We start from the raw sequence: 19583 nt of genomic DNA, 5'->3' as shown, positions 1-19583 counted from the left end.
AAAATTGTTTTTTTGTTTTTTTTTGCTTTTTATATCCTGTTCCTGATATACAGGTAATTTAAACTTGTTTAGATTAATTTACAGGTAGCACCAAATCACAAAAGACTGGCAGGTTCTTTGGTTTGGTCCCACACAAACCCATTTTCCTCAGTCACATATATTTCATTTAACAACTATCTATACATCTATTATTTATCTATTTCTAGATACAGACCCTGCAGTGTAGATGAATTGTGAATTGTTCACATAATACCAATCACAGTTTAATCAAACATATAGTGGCACAAAACAACCATAAAATAAATGATATTTAATAGTACTTACAGGTTTCTTCTGTCCATTGCACAGTGCTCTACAGCCTCTACTTACTACAAGCATATATAGTAGGCTACAGTACGTGGCAGGTGACTCTCAGCATGGGATAGTGGAGTTTCTTTCTTGAATGTCACGTGACAAGTTTCTGTGGGTGTGTGTGTGGGTGTGTCTGTGTCTGTGTGTGTGTGTGTGTGTGTGTGGGTGTGTGTGTGTGTGTGTGTGTGTGTGTGTGTGTGTGTGTGTGTGTGTGTGTGTGTGTGTGTGTGTGTGTGTGTGTGTGTGTGTGTGTGTGTGTGTGCGTGTGTGTGTGAATTGGCAGTCGCCATATATGGAGAAGGCGATGCTTTCTGTACCCGTGATCTGTATCCTGAAGCACTTGTTGTAGAGCTTTTTTTTCCAAGTTTGCGCATCCACTATTGTTTGTGTTCAAGAAATTTCTTGTAAAATGTGAATGCAAATAAAGATGTTAAATGTGTGTGTGTGTGTGTGTGTGTGTGTGTGTCTGTGTGTGTGCATGCATGTGATTGCATTCACATGTCTGTGGTGTGGTATAGTACATTTACATGTCATGCTCCCTGATGTCTTTGCCACAGACTAACTTCCTGAAATGTAAAAGTTCCCAGTTCCCTCAGGGCGGGGCTGTGTGACAACTGAAATGATTACTATATTTACCCAGGGTATCTGGGCTAAGCTCAAGAACTTGTTTCCAGCAGCCAGGCCCTGCTCATAGAACATTTCATCGTAGTGGTTCAATGCCTTGTTCAAGGGCACTTCAGCGGTGGTAATTTTAATGTGTCGGACCGCTGATTCGAACTGGCGACTTTCCGGTATCAAGACCGCTCTGCAATCCGTTCGGCCACCGCTGCCACAACTAGGCAGCGGGTATTGTGGAAACTAGGACCACAAAAAGTCCAAACGGGTGACAGCATGACGATTCAGTTTTATTGGAAGGTCTCAAGATAAATTAAACACCAGCATTAACATTTAAGAGACTTGTAGAAAGGGGCTATTTCACTTTTTTTTGCATTAAAAACAGCAAATTTAATGTGGGGCCATGAATCCCTTTTCGACGTAAAAAGTGGTATGTTAGAATTTCTCTGCATTGAAAAAAGGAGGCTTGAAAAGCTGGTTTGTGTGTCCTCCTAGAACGTATTTACCGCATTAGTCATAAATTATAATTCCTTAGGCCGTAGTAGTCACCGCCCTCTGTCTGCTGGAGAGCTAGAGACCAGTCAAGTCATTTCTCATTCCATTCCAGTTATTGCTATTTTCACTTTACAGCTGTGAAATCCATGTTTTATACCAGTGGTTCTCAAAGTGGGGTCCGGGGACCTCTAGGGGTCCTTGACGGGGCTATGGGGAGTCCAAACTAAAATGAGTTATAGCATCACAATCAGTTTAACCACTTTAACCCTGTACACCCTGGAAAGATAAGTCAAAGTCAAAGTCAAAGTCGTACGATTAGTCACAGACGTTACCGCAGTGAAATTTGTTCTCCGCATTTGACCCATCTCTCTTGGAGCGGTGAGCCGCAGCGTGCGCCGCGCTCGGGAATCATTAGTTGATTTGACCCCCAATCCAACCCATTGATGCTGAGTGCCAAGCAGGGAGGCATTGGGTCCCATTTTTACAGTCTTTGGTATAATTAATAATAATAATAAAACTTTATTTGTATAGCACCTTTCATGACATGAAATGCAGCTCAAAGTGCTTTACAGAGCAATGGAGAAAAAAAGAAAAGAAAAGCAAGGCATAAACATTAAAAAACAAGAGCAGTAATGCAATACAGTGAGGACATGAATCAATGATCAATGACCCGCCCAGGGATCGAACCCCGACCTCCCAGTTTCAGGGCGGACACTCTGACCACAAGGCCACTGTCTGGTCAATGATGGGCCATTTGAATTAGCCAATCTACAAAGGGATGCACTGTGAGCTTGTACATCGGCTAATTTCTACAGGTCTTCATTTTGAGTATTTTAGAAACATTTTAACAACACAATCCTGGCACAAAATATGTTCTCATGGGGGACTGCGGACAAATACTGTACATATTAATTTTGGGGGGGCTTTAACATGAAAAGGTTTGAGAATCACTGTTTTATACAGTACAAATGAAGAGAATGGTGATGGGACTGATCTTTGCATGGGATGGTAATGGATGCAAGTAGCATTAGAATCTTTATCAGTGCTCCTCGAGTCCTGCACCCATTCCAAAGAGAAACATAATTCTATAATTAAAAGGAGTATATCTCTGGCAAGATATTGAGCACTTTTACACCAGGGCCGGTTCCAAAGGGGGTGGGGGGGAATATTTATTTTTAGCCAATATAAAAAATATCACAAAATATCTGTACCATATATCATTTCTGATTCGGTGGGCAGCATTTTTAGAGAAATTAGACCCACCTGAACACTGTTTGCCTGTAAACCGACAGGGTGCTGATGGAAATTGAGTTACATTGGTCAAAGAAGGAGAAGATGGATAGATAAATTGATAGCATAGTTTTCTATGCATTTTGGGGGTTTACAGGGATTTGATTTTGACATCCCCCAAAATAATTCCCTATGCGTGCAGGGACGCACACCCTAGTGCGACAGCTAGAACCGGCCCTGTTTTACACATAGGTATTTGATTGCTGATTTAGGTTTATGCTGATTACAAATACAAAAGGTGGCTACAGTACATTACAATACAAACAGTGGCCATTACACACACACACACACACACACACACACACACACACACACACACACACACACACACACACACACACACACACACACACACACACACACACACACACACACACACACACACACTGTGTCTCTGTGTGTGGCAAAGACATACTGTAAGCCATGGGAGCATGACATAAACTGAACTTACTATACCACAGGCATGTGAATGCAATCACATGCATCACACACACACACACACACTCACACACACACACACACACACACACACACACACACACACACACACACACACACACACACACACACACACACACACACACACACACACACACACACACACACACACACACACACACACACACACACACACACACACACACACACACACACACACACACACACACACACACACACACACACACACACACACACACACACACACACACACACACACACACACACACACACACAGTGCGGGGCGACTGTGGCTCAAGAGGTAGAGCAGGTCGTCCAATGATCCATGGGTCGGCGGTTCGAATCCTGGCTCCTCCTGTCTCCTCCTGTCGAAGTGTCCTTGGGCAAGACACTGAACCCCAAATTGTTCCCGGTGTGCTGGTTGGTACCTTGCATGGCTTCTGCCGCAATCGGTGTGTGAATGGGTGAATGTAATGCACAATCTATGTAAAGCACCTTGGATAAATGCACCATTTACCATTCACACTCACACACACACACACCAGGAGGGGGGGCTGGCTGGTGAACCAATAGGACGTTCCCGGCTGTCTCAACTGGGAGATGGTCCATAGGTCTCTTTCAGGCTACTTAGTTAGGTAGTTATCACCTAAAATTGGATTATGAATAGGCCTTTCGTTGGAAAACTGTAGGGAACTCTAACTGTACATTCTTAAACATCTCCCACCCAGACTCTTTTTTTTGCTGATATATATGTTCCTCCTTATTTGATTTTTTCCTCACAAAAACTATGTTTGCGGTCGGCCAGTGGTTCTCAAAATGAACCCCCATGCTGCAGTGTTCCTTGAGGGGGTTCCTGTGGGTCTCTGCAGCAAAATGACTAATTAAGCCAGACTTTCTCTATTGTCTAAACAATAAAATATCTTATTAAATTGGAGTGCCTAAGACAAAATCGTTTTTAATGGTGGCCCCTCAGCCCCTGCCATGGCCAACTTTATATCAAATTGGAAGTCCGTGAAATTCCACTATGTCCACTATGGTGCCATCCTTACTCCAGACATGCAGGGGGCGACACACAACCATGTTCTCGCCTGTGGATGAAACGTTTCTCAGCTACAAGATCCCATGGCCCAGAGGGAAGCCCTGTGATGATGGGTTATGTTTGTTCTCAGGCAACCGCTGACGTTTCAATTCGAGGCGACAGAAATGTAAAAAAAAAAAAATAGTCTGATATTTTAGAAGTGGTTGCTATGTTAATTTACACGTGGTTTCCAGTTTCACACATCTAAAGTTTTGAGGCCAGGGCTTAACTGTGCTACTGCTACTACAGTGGTTCTCCAAAATCATGTGTCGGGGACCCCCAAGGGTCCTTGGGGCGTTCCAGGGGGTCCCCAGCAAAAAAAAAAACTTTAATAGTATCACAATCAGTCAATCTCCGACGGGTGTGGCATGGGTGAGAAGTTCAGTCACCTGAGAAATGAAATGAAATGATTACTATATTACCCAGGGTATCTGGGCTAAGCTCAAGAACGTGTTTCCAGCCAGGCCCTGCTCATAGAACATTTCATCATAGTGGTTCAATGCCTTGTTCAAGGGCACTTCAGCGGTGGTAATTTTAACGTGTCGGACCGCTGATTCGAACTGGCGACCTTCCGGTATCAAGACCGCTCCGCAATCCGTTCGGCCACCGCTGCCACTGAGAGAGACTCGGAGTAGAGTCGCTGCTTCTTGCCTGGAAAGGAGTTCGTTTAGGTGGGGGCATCTGGTTAGGATGCCTCTCGAGCGTCTCCCTAGTCCCTCTGCACGTCCCACTGGGAGGACACCCTGGGCAGACCAGTGAGATGGAGGGATTACAGTCATCGACTCACCAGCTAGTTTGACACGTCACTCGTCACATGCTACTTAAAGCATAATGAAATTTAGAACATTTTGCCTTATATTGGTTGTGTTAATGGCCCTCCCCCCTGGCCTGTGTGTGTCGGGCTGTGAAACAGTGACACTTGGTGGTGAACAAACGCTATAACGCTATTTCGTGCTCGGACACAGGGACAGACTCAGCCACACACGCTGTCTATAGGAGTGGTTGCACCACTCAAAAACTTTCATATGATAACAGCCAAAACTTATATAATATATGTAAGGAAACTGTCGCAAATTAATACTGTACATGAAACAGTGGCTCTCAACAGCCTGTGGACGGTGGATGGAACAATGTGCTGGATGCATTCTGCTATTGGTAAGATAATTAAGATCCACAAAAAGATATCACACACCAAACACCGGAGGTGTTACCCACACCCCACACTGACAACTTCGACCCGCAAGTGAGAAGATCACAGTGGGCAAGTTGAGGCTGTGCATTGATCAGCCCTGTGTCTGTCTGAGCCTGAGGTTCTGACGCACGTCAGTGAAAAAAGTTTTCAGTTCCACACACGCAGACCGAAAGCTTTTACCTACTAAATATTCTGTATTGTGACTGTGCTTTTACTAAAATATTAACTTAGAACACATGGATATATTTATTTTTATTCAGATTTTCATTACTTTGCACATATTTCAGAAATGCACATGGCAACCCCTCCAAAAATGTTGGTTACCCCTCTGGGGCTGATCTAAAGATTCTAAGAAGCAAGAAGGCATGTACTTCAAGGATTAATGCATTTATCAAGGATTATTATGATACCTTGATACCTATTATGATTCCTTGCCACTTTCAAAAGCAATGCTGGAAGTCTTTAAATAACCGTTATATGTTCTGCCCTCACATTAGTGTGAATGGTTAGAATGACATCAACATTAAAAATAAAAATAAATCGGGACTGTATACATTCACTTTGGGACAGTTCAAATTGTATTTTGGGGCGGTTCCGGGATGTTGGTGAAAAACTTTAGTCTGGAGCCCTCCCAGGGGGTCCCTGTACTGTACTGTATACTGTACTGTACTGTACTGTACTGATACACCTGAAATCATCATATATACAGTTAATATGTATGTGTGTGTTAGGCTGCACCAGAGTAATGTAGTAAGAGAGTGGTGACACGCTTTGATCTCGCCGCAAAGCGGGTGCCTATGGGCGATAGTTCCAAACATTGCTCCTATGGCTGGAACTATTCCATTGAGATAGAATGAGCACTTCCGCATTCCATTGTTACAATGAGAGTCAACGGGAGTGTCATTACTCTCTAACTAGATTACCCTGGGCTGCACAACAGTGACACTTGGTTTTTTTAAACCAACCAAATGCTATTTTCGTGCTCAGACACAGGTAGCCAGACAGCCAGGCAGCCAGGAACACACAAAGCTACTTATAGAAGTGGTTGCACCACTTAATAAAAAGAAGAGCGAAAATACGGTTGCCCCGACAACCAACTGGCCAATCACAGCCCGGCCGATCGTCCCCACACACGGGCTATGGGATCTAGGCTCGGGGTCCTCCTCTGTAGAACCTCCCACAAGAAGAAGAGTGACACGCCATTCAATTTCTGCCTGGCCCATGGTTGTGACTGAGGAGCAGGACAGAAAGAGCGACCAAACAAAAACCCAAATAACAACACACGCGTTGCATCGCATTGGTGCCGTGGCCCGAGAAAAGTTGCATTGATCTTTCTCTCTCAAAATGGGAATCCGAAAAAAGACCACCAAGACGCCGCCGGTGCTCAGCCACGAGTTTGTCATCCAGAACCATGCAGATATTGTTTCCTGTGTTGCTATGGTGTTCCTCCTCGGGCTCATGTTTGAGGTATGGTCCCGTCCACATGTTGAATGGCCTTTTAATGTCCGTCCATTTGGAGAGAATGTATATTGTTTGGCAGTGAACAGGTCGCTTGTAGTGAGTGATGATGATGCAGAGGGGACTGTCCTCATCTCCCCTGTTGGAAACTGACATGGCTGTCTGCCTCTGCTCTTCACACTACTTCCTCTTGAAATGGAAAGTTTTTCCTGATCATTTTTGGTCTATTTGGTTCGTTTATCTCATCTCGGGGCTCATAAAGCCATTCCGATCATTTTGGCCGTGGATATAAGTGTTTGGTTTTTGAGAGAGCGTGATGGACATTATAACTGGTATCCCTCGTCCACCTCTCGCGCCTTCTCGTGTTATTAATCATTACTACGAATCATTATATTACAGATGTAACGGATCATAAAGCTGTTATTTGCGTGCAGTACTGATTTACGGAATGACACATTATGTTAGATTTGAGTGGCGATGCAGACGCCATGGTTACAGTATTGTGCAATACAACAACATGGTTTGGGTTTTATGCGTAGAGAGTGTGTTATACGTGGCAATCACAGAACGACTGTCAACGAAAACCTGCTTGATCGAGAAAGCCTAAGTTGACTTTGGAGGAGGCGAAGATGGTTTTGAAAACACCCCGAAGGCTTCAGATAGACACGTCGACTAGCGTCAGCGCTGTGATGTGGCTTTACATTACGGTTTTCCACTCAAATATGAGTTTTTGAAATCAAGTGCATTTCATCCTTTAGTGAAACTGAGCGCTAGACTAGACCGACTTCCTCCTGGATTTTACTTGCATCATGGGAGTTGCAGTTCTGTTCTGGTCATTACACTTCAGTGATGCATATACGTATGCTTTGAGTTTGAGGTGCACATGCATGCATCATCTAATGTTCTTAGCTTTTAAAAGAATCATGTACATTACATATTATTTGCCATCCATATTAAGGCCCAGATAAATCATAATTGTAAATAGTGTTTTACATTTCAAACCCTAATGAAAATGCCACTCCGAAAATATCACTCCCTTACTTGACATATGGACATATGGGGAATCGTGTATGGTCAAATGTAAGTCTGTACATTGTTCAATATGCCACAAAAAGAACATAATCACATATTTACCGACATTTGGTAATGTTAATAATTATATAATTATTAATGTACATATTATCGACATATATCATCATAATGATCACATCGTCTAAAACATTTCCCTTTTGTACAGGTCACTTCAAAAGTTGCGGTGTTATTCATAACGGTCCAATACAACGTCACTATCTCAACAAATGGTATGTTTTTATTCTATTTGTTACACACACACACACACACACACACACACACACACACACACACACACACACACACACACACACACACACACACAGTGTATAGAAATAATAGGTCTGTGGCACTCTGTGCTGTTTTGAGTGTGGAGTGAGTCAGACAGATGGTAGTTTATTATTTCGAGTGCGGTGGCCAAAAGGCATGAGTTTGATGTAAGTTGGAATGTCTTATTAGATACTATACTCATTAGGATTCTAGAGCGGTACTCGCATGGCCTTACACGAAAACCCATTTGAGAGCACGTTGCTTTCCTTTGGAGCTATATTTAGTCTGTCTGATTTATAAAGTTCTCTCGTGGCAAGGTTGTTCTTGGCAAATTTGGCCTAAGGTGCAATATAGGCCTCTCAAATCAAGTCCTGCTCATCTCAAGGTTAGCATTTTCTTTGCCAACGTCTGATAGATTAGAAAGTGTCTAGTGTGGTACACGTATACGTACATCCTCAGAAATGTGTTCTTTACAGTATTGGCTCTCAAAGTTCTCTTATGTCATGTGGTTCCCTGGCACAAAATATTTTCAAATGGGGGTCTGTGGCCAAATACATATCGATTTAATTGGGGGTCCTGACTCCTTGACATGAAAATGTTAGGAAACCAATGTCACTAACTATATTTTAGATGCCTTTATGTTTGTTTATTTATTTGATATGGACATAACAATTGCATTGCTCATTGCACAGTTGTACAAATTGTAGATGCATCATTTACAGTGTGTTAGCACATGTGCTAATTTTCACCACTTGTCCACAGGAGACTTTTCTAAAAAATACAATGACACTATAGTTTAAAAAACACCCAATCAAATACAAAATATTATACATTCTAATAATATTTACAGCAAAATTACAGTACCCATTACATAATCTCAAATACACAAGTAAACATAATCACTCTAGTAACAAGCTATACATGTGAACACAGTTGATTTGATTTCAACCATAGTTTGAGTCCTCTGTAGAACACGTTACCATCCGTCTGCGCTGTGCATGCAGAATGCCAGATGCTGGTTAAGCTTGTGCCCTTATCAGAGGGGACCTTATACTTGGATATCTCTGTAACTCATTTACTCATTGTATCTAATAAGATAAATAACCGCAGGTGCACCACCCAAAACCTCTCTGCGGCAAATATGCTTACATACTGTACAGTCATTTATGTTTCTTGTAGGTGCTGTGGTATTTGCGCATGATATTTCCATATGGAGTTATATGTGTGATATAGAGCAGGACAATACATTGATTATTATATCGATGTTGTTTTAACTCATTTAGACCGGGAACCCCTATACGTATACAGCAACTATACCTTTCACTCCGTGAACCCCTTTTTGAGGTTGTTGCTGTGTACAGCAACATATATCAACCATTTTTTTGTAATTTTTGAATAAGCTTTTCAGAAAACTTAGGTCAGGCGTTTAAACGGTTTAAGATATTGTAACATTTGATTTTTGTCTTATCACCTAGTTCTATTGATTGGACTAGCTCGTTCTGAGCAGCCATTATGAGGAATTAGTAAAAAATATCCTCATCCCCTCTTGATGCAGACATGCTGGCTGCACTTCACTGACACTGACAGTGTCACATAACTTCTTCTCACTGCCCCATACTTACTTGACTTATGCCGACTGTGACGTGTGACTGTACACACATGGGATTCTGCTTCAGTCTGTATGTAGTAGAGAACTGGGTCATACCCATTATGTTTGATATAAGGGATACACTAGTCTAGAATGAGATGGGCACCGCTACGTTTTGTGTTATTCTTTACTCTGATTTGACTCTTGATGGTTGCAGTGTGGTGAAGCAGTTTTCGCTGTGGGCTCTAAAGGTGTAACATAAGTACAGTTATTATCAGCGTTGTTATTACTACTTTTCTTTAAATGCATATGTTCACACAACTGTCATCGGTTTCTATGACAACTTTAGTTTACATTAACCCCATACTGTCAGACAGACCGTCACAGAGTTTTCTCCCTGGAAATAAAAACGTCTGGGGTTTCCGAGGCTAGTCACAGAGTAGAGCTTTTAGGCCATTCAAGCACTTCCATAATTAATGTTAATCAAGGGCTGTTGTTTGTATGAAAAGGTTTTACTGTACCTGTTGATTTACTCAGTGACCTCTGTGTTACAGAAGGCCCCGAGGAGACGGCTATCAACCATTTCCATCACGGTATCAAGGACCTGGCTACAGTCTTCTTCTACATGCTTGTGGCCATTATTATGCATGCCATCATCCAGGAGTATGTACTAGATGTAAGTGTTATATAGTATATATTTACACATACATACAAACCCAACACAATTTACATCCAAATTCACTTTTATATATTGTTTGTTTACGAGTTTGGGGCGACTGTGGCTCAAGAGGTAGAGCAGGTCGTCCAATGATCCATGGGTCGGCGGTTCGAATCCCGGCTCCTCCTGTCTACATGTCGAAGTGTCCTTGGGCAAGACACTGAACCCCAAATTGCTCCCGATGTGCTGGTTGGTACCTTGCATGGCTTCCGCCACAATCGGTGTATGAATGGGTGAATGTAATGCACAATCTATGTAAAGCGCCTTGGATAAAGGCGCTATATAAATGCACCATTTACCATTTACTGTTTATCTGTACAGAAAATCAACAGAAAGATGCATTTCTCCAAGACCAAGCACAGCAAGTTCAATGAGTCTGGCCAGCTCAGTGCCTTCTACCTCTTCTCCTTTGGCTGGGGTACAAGCATCCTGATGTCGGTATGTAATTCACTGGCATTCACTGGTATTTCATTATTCATTTTGTCCACGTGCCATTTGTGACTTTCAACTCGGTTACCTGGTATTTCTTTCAGGAAAACTTCTTATCCAATCCTGTGAGCCTGTGGGAAGGTTATCCCCATACATTGATGCCGTGAGTATTCACCGACCAACTGCATTGACTTTGCTTTTGTCTTCAAGTTCAGTATTTCTTGTTATACAGTTGTAAAATGGCATATAAACAGTAGGTACTACTTACTACTAGCTAATCCAGTCTCGAATAGCCTAGTTGAAGCCATCGGTTTGCCAAGCATGCCATTTTGCCTTTCTAAGCACACATTTGCATAAGCGTTCAGGAATTAGATGGGATTGGATTTCACTCATTTGTATGCTCACAGTGGGTCTGTATAACACTTGCATTGGTAGAGTTCAATCCAGATGGATTATGTCAAAAAAGTGTGTGTTTGTTTGTTTGTGGGTATTTTTTTCCCGTTAAGATTCCAGATGAAATTCTACTATATCTGTCAGATGGGATACTGGTTACATGCACTGCCAGAACTGTACTTCCAAAAGACTAAGAGGGTAAGTGCGTTGCAGAGTACTATGCACACACCTGCACGTATGGTTGACCCAATATTTAAATAATAGCATGACGTGGCTCTGAGTTGGACCCAGGGGCTATTTCCTGTTTGACTTCCTTCAGTATGATTGCATTGTTTTAAAGAACCATTATTTTTGTGTACAATCGCTGCTATTAATACAGAGACAATGGAAGATGGTGTACATGCAGATCCATGTGCACACTGCTGTAAATATTGTGTTCATGACCGACTATATGGCTGTCTCTCTGGTTTCTCCTCAGGAGGACATTCCGCGCCAGCTGGTGTACATCTTCCTGTACCTGCTCCACATCGCAGGCGCTTATATTCTGAAGTAAGAACTATCACTTTGCAAAGCCCTTAATTTAAAAGTGTGTTCATTGATTGCGCTGTACATGTGCTACGTTTTCCTTTCATTGTAAGCCTGTCCTTGAAGAGAATGTAACGCGTGAAAGAACATCATAGGTAATCAGAGCGCGGCCCAAGGCTCTTCAAGGGTCTGCCTCTGTCCTGTCCACAAAGGAGAATAATGGTTTCTTTTTGTGTCTCTCAGCTTGAATCGTCTGGGTTTAGTCCTGCTAGTGCTGCACTACTTTGTTGAACTCCTCTTCCACATCTCCCGTCTGGTCTATTTCAGCAACGAGAACAGGCAGACAGGGTGAGTTCTCACCTCCTTTTGTTTGTTTGAATGAATTAATGAATTAATGGTTTATTTCGATCTTATGCCGTTGGAACATTACAAGAAGAATCATGTATTAAACTCATTTGACATTATCGAAAAGGTATAGGCGGAAAGCTGGTAGCTTATTAATGCCTATCCTTATTACATTGTTCTGTTATAACTAAGAGAATTGGAAAGAAAACAAGAAAACAAAAAAAACAAGGAAAACAAGGTTTAAGGAAATCCTAATTCACCCGAACTGAGATACTGATTATTATTGAGTCTTATGTTCTAAATTATTTTTCTTTTTAGAATTACAGAAATGAGAGGAAATTGTCCACTAGCCCATGCTTTATATTGAACACCTTGAGTATAGATATCTTTGTGGTCTAACCTCATGTGCATTCTAGGTTTACCATATGGGCCATCTTGTTTGTCCTTGGACGGCTGCTGACTCTGTCCTTATCTGTACTCACTGTGGGCTTTGGCCTCGCCACAGCTGATCAACAAGGCCTTGATCTGGCTGCAGGAAACTTTAATGTACTCTTTGTTCGGTAAGTTTGTGTGAAAAGGGAAACGAGGCAATATTATTCTAGAATAAAACACTTTATTATTCAAATTACGTTTCTTGCTAAAGATTCTGCTGTGGAAGTTTACAAGCAACTGCCTTTCAACTAGATCATTCAAAAATACTTCAGTGCAGTTTCCAATGTAATGAGGAGAAGCCATCAATATAATCTCTATCTACACTGGCATCTCACGTAACTTTGCATTTTACGTATTCTTCTTTCTCTGCCAGGATTACGTTGTTGGCCGCCATCTGTATCACTCAGGCCTTCATGATGTGGAAGTTCATCAACTTCCAGCTCCGCCGGTGGAGGGAGCATGCCCAGGCTCAGACCTTGAAGAAGAAACAAGCTCCTGCCAAGAGCAAGTCAAAGAAAGACAAAGGTGAGTGAAAAACACTGAGGGCCAGATTCACAACGCCGTTGACGCTCATATTTTGATGGTACGGACATTTACGACCATTTTCACATTATGTGTGGAATTCATCATTTGAACTTGGCCGTGACTTTGGTCGTACATTCCGCTCATTTCCACGTCAGCTCGGAGGGTGCCGTGCCAGTGATCAAGGCATGCGTAATTGCGTATATGTATTTAGAATGCTTTAGTCTTCATGCTGAATCAATTAATGGTCCCAAACTTCAAAAAAGATATCTATATGCCAAACATTTACATGCATGCATATATAAAAGAAAAAAGGTGTTGCTTAGCTTATGTTATGCATAATATAGACATGATGCAAATTCCACTCTTTGTATTTGTATTTATTTTGTAGGCTATGAGTTGCATTCAGAGCTGAATTATTAGCTAGGTCGCTCAGCATGTTGACAGACTCAGCCAAATTAAGTTTCACCTAATGATTTAAATAAGACTATCGTGCCATAAATGTCCCTGCATGAGCACCTATCCATACCCATTTGTGTCGTGGAATTAATGTATAATAATGTAGGCTACGGTATATTGATCACATGAACGCCACACACAGAATAGCCTAATGTCTTACCATTTGATGAGGAAACGGCTGGATGAAATCTAGCTTTTCCAGAACAATGATTAACCCATTTAGGCCTGACGTCGAAATAAAAATAAAAGTCTTCTGAAAGAATATATATTCAAAGATTTGTGCCACATTTTCACGATTTTTCAAATATAGCAGACCTACAAGCTCGTAGCGCGCCACTCGGTGGCGCGCTATGAGCTTGTAGATCTGCTATTTTTCAATAGCTAAAGTATAACATAATGCTTAGTTAAAACACCAAAAGGGGTTCCCGTACAGAATGGGTTAATCCAAAAACGGATTAACCCTCAGTAAATAAAGGTAAAACTCTGTGTCCAGAATCTGATTAAATCTGTGTCCATATCCATATTCCATTTGCTTTCCAGATTTCGTGGTAGAGAAATTAGGTGGGCAGGGAATCAATCACCCCAGTAATCAATAAAGCTCTGATGAAAATCATTGGATTTGATTTTTACCTCTGTAAAGGTGCAGTGCAATTCATCAGTTGAAAGGGCTTTTATAATATCCTTGCCGAGTTTTACATAGCATTTGGTCGTGAGGTTGAACCGTACAAATTAACTTCTTTCTCATTATACGTGAAAGTAACTTTATTAATAGTAATAATAATAATTATTATTATCAGTTATTAACGTTCAGCAAGGAGTGAAGGAATCGTGTTCCAAAATAAGTTTGCAAGTTGCTATGCGGTGCACCGTGCTTCCCAACCTGGTTCCGACAGTTTCGTTTATATATAACTCTAGGGTACCGACGCTGTTAGCTTGAAGATCTGACTGAAGTCTGTTGACATTGCGAGAGACTCACCTATCAAAATCAGCTGATCATCAAGTTCATGCGGTGCGATGCATCGCGGAGCACCGTGTTCACAGTCGTAAGCTTGGAGATCTGTGCATTTTGCAGCCCTGGCTGTGATGACGTTTTTCACCCGAGGAAAGATATTTCCTGTTGCCGTATATGGCGTGAAATGACCGTGGATCTTCAATTACACCAGGCGAATAGCTTGGGAAAGAGGCGAAATGAGATACACCCGCGATCCGCACAAATGAAGCCATTACACCACCTTTGGTGAATGACATGTGAGATTGATCGTACGGATTATACACTCTCATTTACGCACTTCCTTTACACCTGGTCGTAAATTTCCTTCCTGAATCTGGCCCCAGAGCCATCTAATAGAAGTGTTTTTCGTTTTTCGGGGGCAGAAAACAGCCCGGTCACGTGGTTCATGTACTCGCGCGAGCCCATAGACTCCAATGCACTCCGTAAACTTCCGGTTGTCCCTATGTTGGGGACAAACCAATTGGGGACAAACCAATAGCAGTCTATGTAGAAGAGCCACCATTGGACTGGCCACATGAAGTGAACTGAGTTTGCGTAACTCTGTCTATACTCTATGGCTCTGTCTGGCCCTAAGTGTTGAGTGTATTTACCATGAAAACAGACCTTTTATCAAAGTACAGTATTAAGAATTATCCTCGCAAACTCCCTGTTGTGAAAACTGAAAACAACCCATTGATATGGTATGTTGAATATTGTTTGTGAAATAGCTTAATTGAATTGCACTGTTTACAGCACTTTAAAGAAGACAATAGGACCATTCACACCTAGTGTCATCCCTAATCAGTGGGATTGGGCCCATGCTGTGAGTGCTTATAGGCAGGAAGTGACACTCTGCCTTCAGATTCGATTCAGATTTGTTTTCCCTTGAACTTGATGCCAACATTGTTCTACCTCCCTTTTCCCCTGTTTTTTAGTATTGTTAAACCGTATAGGAAATAAAATGAAATCTTAATTGCAAGCAAGAAGTTGTCCCGCCTGATGGTATTCGCACCGCTACATGGTACTACTAGGTAATGGGTATTGTATAACTAATTATCCCAGCAGGTGTAACTTTGACCTGTCTTTTGTTTTCAGCCAATGGGGTGAATGGAGTTAGTGCCAACGGAGCGGATTCACCAAGAGCAAGAAAAGAGAAGTCGTCATAAATATTCACCCCCAGGATCCTTCCTGTCTTTTCCCTCCCAAAGATCCCCCTCCCTCCCTGAGCCTCACTGGCTGTATCCCACTAACCAATCCTCCAGCTCTCCAGTATAATATGCATTTGAAGCCTCCCACACAGGACTGACCTCCCAGCTGGACTCCAAGGGCCAGAATGCATTTAGCTTTGCTTGTTGCCAGTTTGTCCAGCACGCCTTGATTTAACCCATTTTGGCATGACCTCGAAATTTAAAAAAAATCTTCTAAATCCTCCAGTTTTCTGAAATAAATATTTTCACGTTTTTTAAAAGATAGCAGACCTACAAGCTCGTAGCGCGCCACTCGGTGGCGCGCTATGAGCTTGTAGATCTGCTATTTTTCAATAGCTAAAGTATAACATAATGCTTAGTTAAAACACCAAAAGGGTTTCCCGCCCAAAATGGGTTAAGAATCATTGCTCTGCTGTGCCAACACAAATTAAACCGAAAACAAACAAACAAACAAACAAACTAAAAGAAAAAAGTAAAGAAAAAAAAAAAAGATCTTATTTAAAAGTGCCTATTGATACCAGTTGTTTTGTACAGGGTGTTTGGATTTAAGAATTCAGGAATGATGACTTCAGTGTTTGATGTTTTTCCTAGTCAGATCATTTCATGCATTTTTATTAGATGCTTTATAGACCAGATTCTTTTGTTCTTTTGTTTTGGCAATTAAACAAAATGTATTGACGTTTTTTTTTTTAAATAATTGCTAGTTCAGAGCCTTGACCTGTATCTCCTCTTATACGTTCTATGAGGCTTCGTACACACATAAAGAACAACTGTGCTGTGCTCTGCCTGTGTTTGATGGCCGCCCCAATGCTTTTCCAATGGAAGTCATGTGGTTTGACCAAACACTTGTGTTTGATTGCCCCCCCTCCCCCGCATCAAACAAAAATGTTTGGTCAAACCAAGTGACTTCCATTGGAAAAGCATTGAGGCAGCACAGAGCATGTTCGTCTGCTATGTGTGTACGAAGCTTGAGAGATTTATTTACACACTATGCTGGGACCTTGTAATTCTCCTTCACTTAATACTGTTCTATAATTGACAGTTGCACACAAACACAATCTTTTTTTTTTAAATTACAAATCATTTAGTATGTGACTAGCAGAACAGGAACATACACAAATGTAGGATGTTTCCATTTGCTGGGAGCTGTAAAATGAACCCAGGCCCTGTTTTTTTAATTTTTTAAAGCCTAAACATTTTTGTATGTCACTGACTCATTTACAGGGGACCACAAGAATGTGTACATACAAGAAACCTTAAGTTGTTTTCCATGTTCTGTACTGAATAGAGAAGAGAGTGCTTAAAAGGGAACCAAGGATGTAACATTACAGTGGCAACGGGTTGATTCTCAGCCCTGTAGTGTGCTAAATATTTAATGGAACACTGCCAGCTAAGGTGTCCAAGTAACTACATCTAACAGTGTCAGCCCAGCATACCAAGAGGCCCACCATAGAACACATCACTTGAAAAACGACATGTATACAAATGACATGTATTCCAACTTTGTCCAGTTTTATTTAAAACACTAAAAACCAATGAGCAAAACTCATGTTTTACTAAGAAATGAGTCTTTAAAGATTATGGTAAGGTAGACTGTATTAAGGTTGATTAAAGTCTTGTGTGGTCCACATTTATTTTCTATGTATGACTTGAGGAATGGTTTGTATTTGTTTGCCCGTGCGTATCATTGCGTACCTTGAAAATGTCCACAAGAATATAATTTGTCGTAAAGTCATGGACTGAGAATGAGTATATCCTGTTTTCTGTTTTGCCTACCATCACTTGTGCCAATTGAGAAGCAGTATGATAGAGCATTTATAGGCTATGTGGTAATTACTTTCCATTTCACTTTCATTTCCATTAAAAAGTAATTTACAGACATATCAAGTGTAGTGGACTTTGATTTTAGATTGAACCGAGATATTGCTATTGTTGGTGATTTGAATGGGCCTATTATTGGTTATTGTTATTGTATAAGACTTTGCACCTCCAGGCAAAAGAGAAAACACTTAAATAATGAATTGCTATGGTGACCAAGAGGGTCTGGGATTTATTTGGGTTAGATATCCATAATCCACTTGGTGGCGCTGTAGCACACATTTTGATTTAAAAGGCGCATCTAACTAGTAGTTCATGAACAGTACAGTATAGTGATTTTGGACAAACATCTTTTGAAATTGAATTATATTTACCGGTATGTAATGATCCCTGTCCCTGATCGGTTTATTTATTCGTGGCTGCAGTCTAGGTCATTTCGTGCATACTGTCACATACAAAAAAACAAAACAATTTGCTCAAATATTTGTCTATTCAACTGCAACATGGACAACTCAAAGTAAGTGTGTGTGTATATATGTATATATGTATGTGTGTGTAAACTATATATATATATATATATATATATATATATATATATAACGTGAGATCATAATCTCGATCTGACAATCAAGTCATAGAATAGAGGAAATAACACAGTGTCATCTGACAGGTTACTCACTGCTGAACGTTGACACAGACCCCCGGTAACTGAATTGATCCTGGGTGCCCCGTGATCTGCTGGTGTGTGTGTGACGTGCGTACTAGCCTACATACATGCGTGTGTGTGTGTGTATTGGTGGTGGTAGAGAGGGGGTGGGGGGGTTGGCTGGCGGACAGACAGACAGCAGCAGCGAGATAAACAGTCAGCAGCGTTGGTTGGGTTTGGAGCAGGAGGAGTTTAACATGGCGGCACAGTTAGCCAGCAGCACACAAATGTTGTTCCACTACTGCGAAGGTCAGGAGAAGAGCCGCTCGCGGTGGTAACGGGGATTTAAACGGCCAGGATAACAGCCCTAAAAGTTTACCCATCGTAAGTAACGGAGCTGCGTTGAGTGTGTGTCTCCGCCGTTGTTTTTGTTATGAAATGTGTGTGGGGTCACAACGCGAGAAAAACGAAGGGGGCTTCAATCTCGGTTGTGTCTGGACTGAGCCAGCGGTCTCTCTCTCTCTCTCTATGGCTCTGCCTGCTCGGCATTAGCTTGATCTTGCTTGCTGCTGCTAGCGTTAGCTTCGTTGCTAATGTTGTGTCAGTGTTTATATTAACTGCAACGGCGGAGGAACTCACTTGGGGGGTTTATTTTTTATTATTGTTATACGTCGTCGCGCGAGCCGTTTCGCTTCGCTCGACAAAAAACAAAAAGCTTTCAGGAGAGGAGGGGGGTGGGGGGGCAATACACTTTTTATTTAAACTACAGTGAAAATATCGTAATTTTCTTTTAGTGTGGTCTGTGGTGTCGGTCGAGCAAAAGAAAGATTCGTGTGACGATTAAAAAAAAATGCAAATGTCCAAAACAAAAAGTGTGCAATGTGTTGTTGTGTGAGTCCCGACCCGTTTTGTTTGTTTGGTTTTTTTTGGTGTTGTGTTGTTGCACGGGTCATTTAAGTTATACGTGTGACATAACGTGTTGAGTGACGTTAGGAACGGAACGATACAGTACAGGCAGTGTGTGTGTGTGTGTGTGAAGCGGGGTGACAGTGAGTGCAGTGAGTGCACACTTTGCACACGCAGGGAAGCACTGGGGCACCAAGTTCTCTCTCTCTCTGCTTATTAGCAGCATGCTAACTCGCTACTTCAGCTTGACTGACTGGCTTGCTGCCTTCCTTTGCTCGTCTTGGACGAACGGCCGCGGTGTCGCTAGCCAAAAAAGAACGGATC

At 41.8% G+C, this 19583-nt stretch overlaps 2 protein-coding genes across 3 annotated transcripts in view; both read left to right on the top strand.

Annotated features, from left to right (window-relative positions):
- Positions 1–6669: 6669 nt before the first annotated feature.
- Positions 6670–17772, top strand: tram1 (translocation associated membrane protein 1). Of its 2 annotated transcripts, none has more exons than XM_079490252.1 (11): positions 6670–6947; positions 8176–8239; positions 10425–10543; positions 10907–11023; positions 11119–11177; positions 11521–11605; positions 11886–11956; positions 12176–12280; positions 12694–12837; positions 13083–13234; positions 15777–17772. In XM_079490252.1, exons 1-11 carry the CDS (start codon positions 6825–6827, stop codon positions 15845–15847), a joined length of 1110 nt encoding a protein of 369 aa, XP_079346378.1. In that variant the 5' UTR covers positions 6670–6824; the 3' UTR covers positions 15848–17772. The 2 variants fall into 2 exon arrangements, with proteins under 2 accessions (XP_079346378.1, XP_079346377.1); XM_079490251.1 differs by having other exon boundaries at positions 10422–10543.
- A 752-nt stretch (positions 17773–18524) lies between these two features.
- The window catches only part of ncoa2 (nuclear receptor coactivator 2), an 81163-nt gene continuing 80104 nt past the window's right edge, over positions 18525–19583 (top strand). The window contains exon 1 of the mRNA XM_079489297.1: positions 18525–18737. The gene's annotated coding sequence lies outside the window, so the exon portion shown is untranslated. The remainder of the gene's footprint in view (positions 18738–19583) is intronic.

Source organism: Electrona antarctica (assembly GCF_951216825.1).
Source record: "Electrona antarctica genome assembly, chromosome: 20".
Lineage (NCBI taxonomy): Eukaryota > Metazoa > Chordata > Actinopteri > Myctophiformes > Myctophidae > Electrona > Electrona antarctica.
This window is presented reverse-complemented; position numbering and strand designations above follow the sequence as displayed.

Bases quoted from the DNA above. Each gene is read 5' to 3' on its own strand.
- tram1 (XM_079490251.1), top strand. From the start codon at position 6,825: ATGGGAATCCGAAAAAAGACCACCAAGACGCCGCCGGTGCTCAGCCAC. The intron at 12,281-12,693 runs GTGAGTTCTCAC...TGTGCATTCTAG, and splicing joins AACGAGAACAGGCAGACAGG to GTTTACCATATGGGCCATCT. The intron at 13,235-15,776 runs GTGAGTGAAAAA...TTTTGTTTTCAG, and splicing joins CAAGTCAAAGAAAGACAAAG to CCAATGGGGTGAATGGAGTT.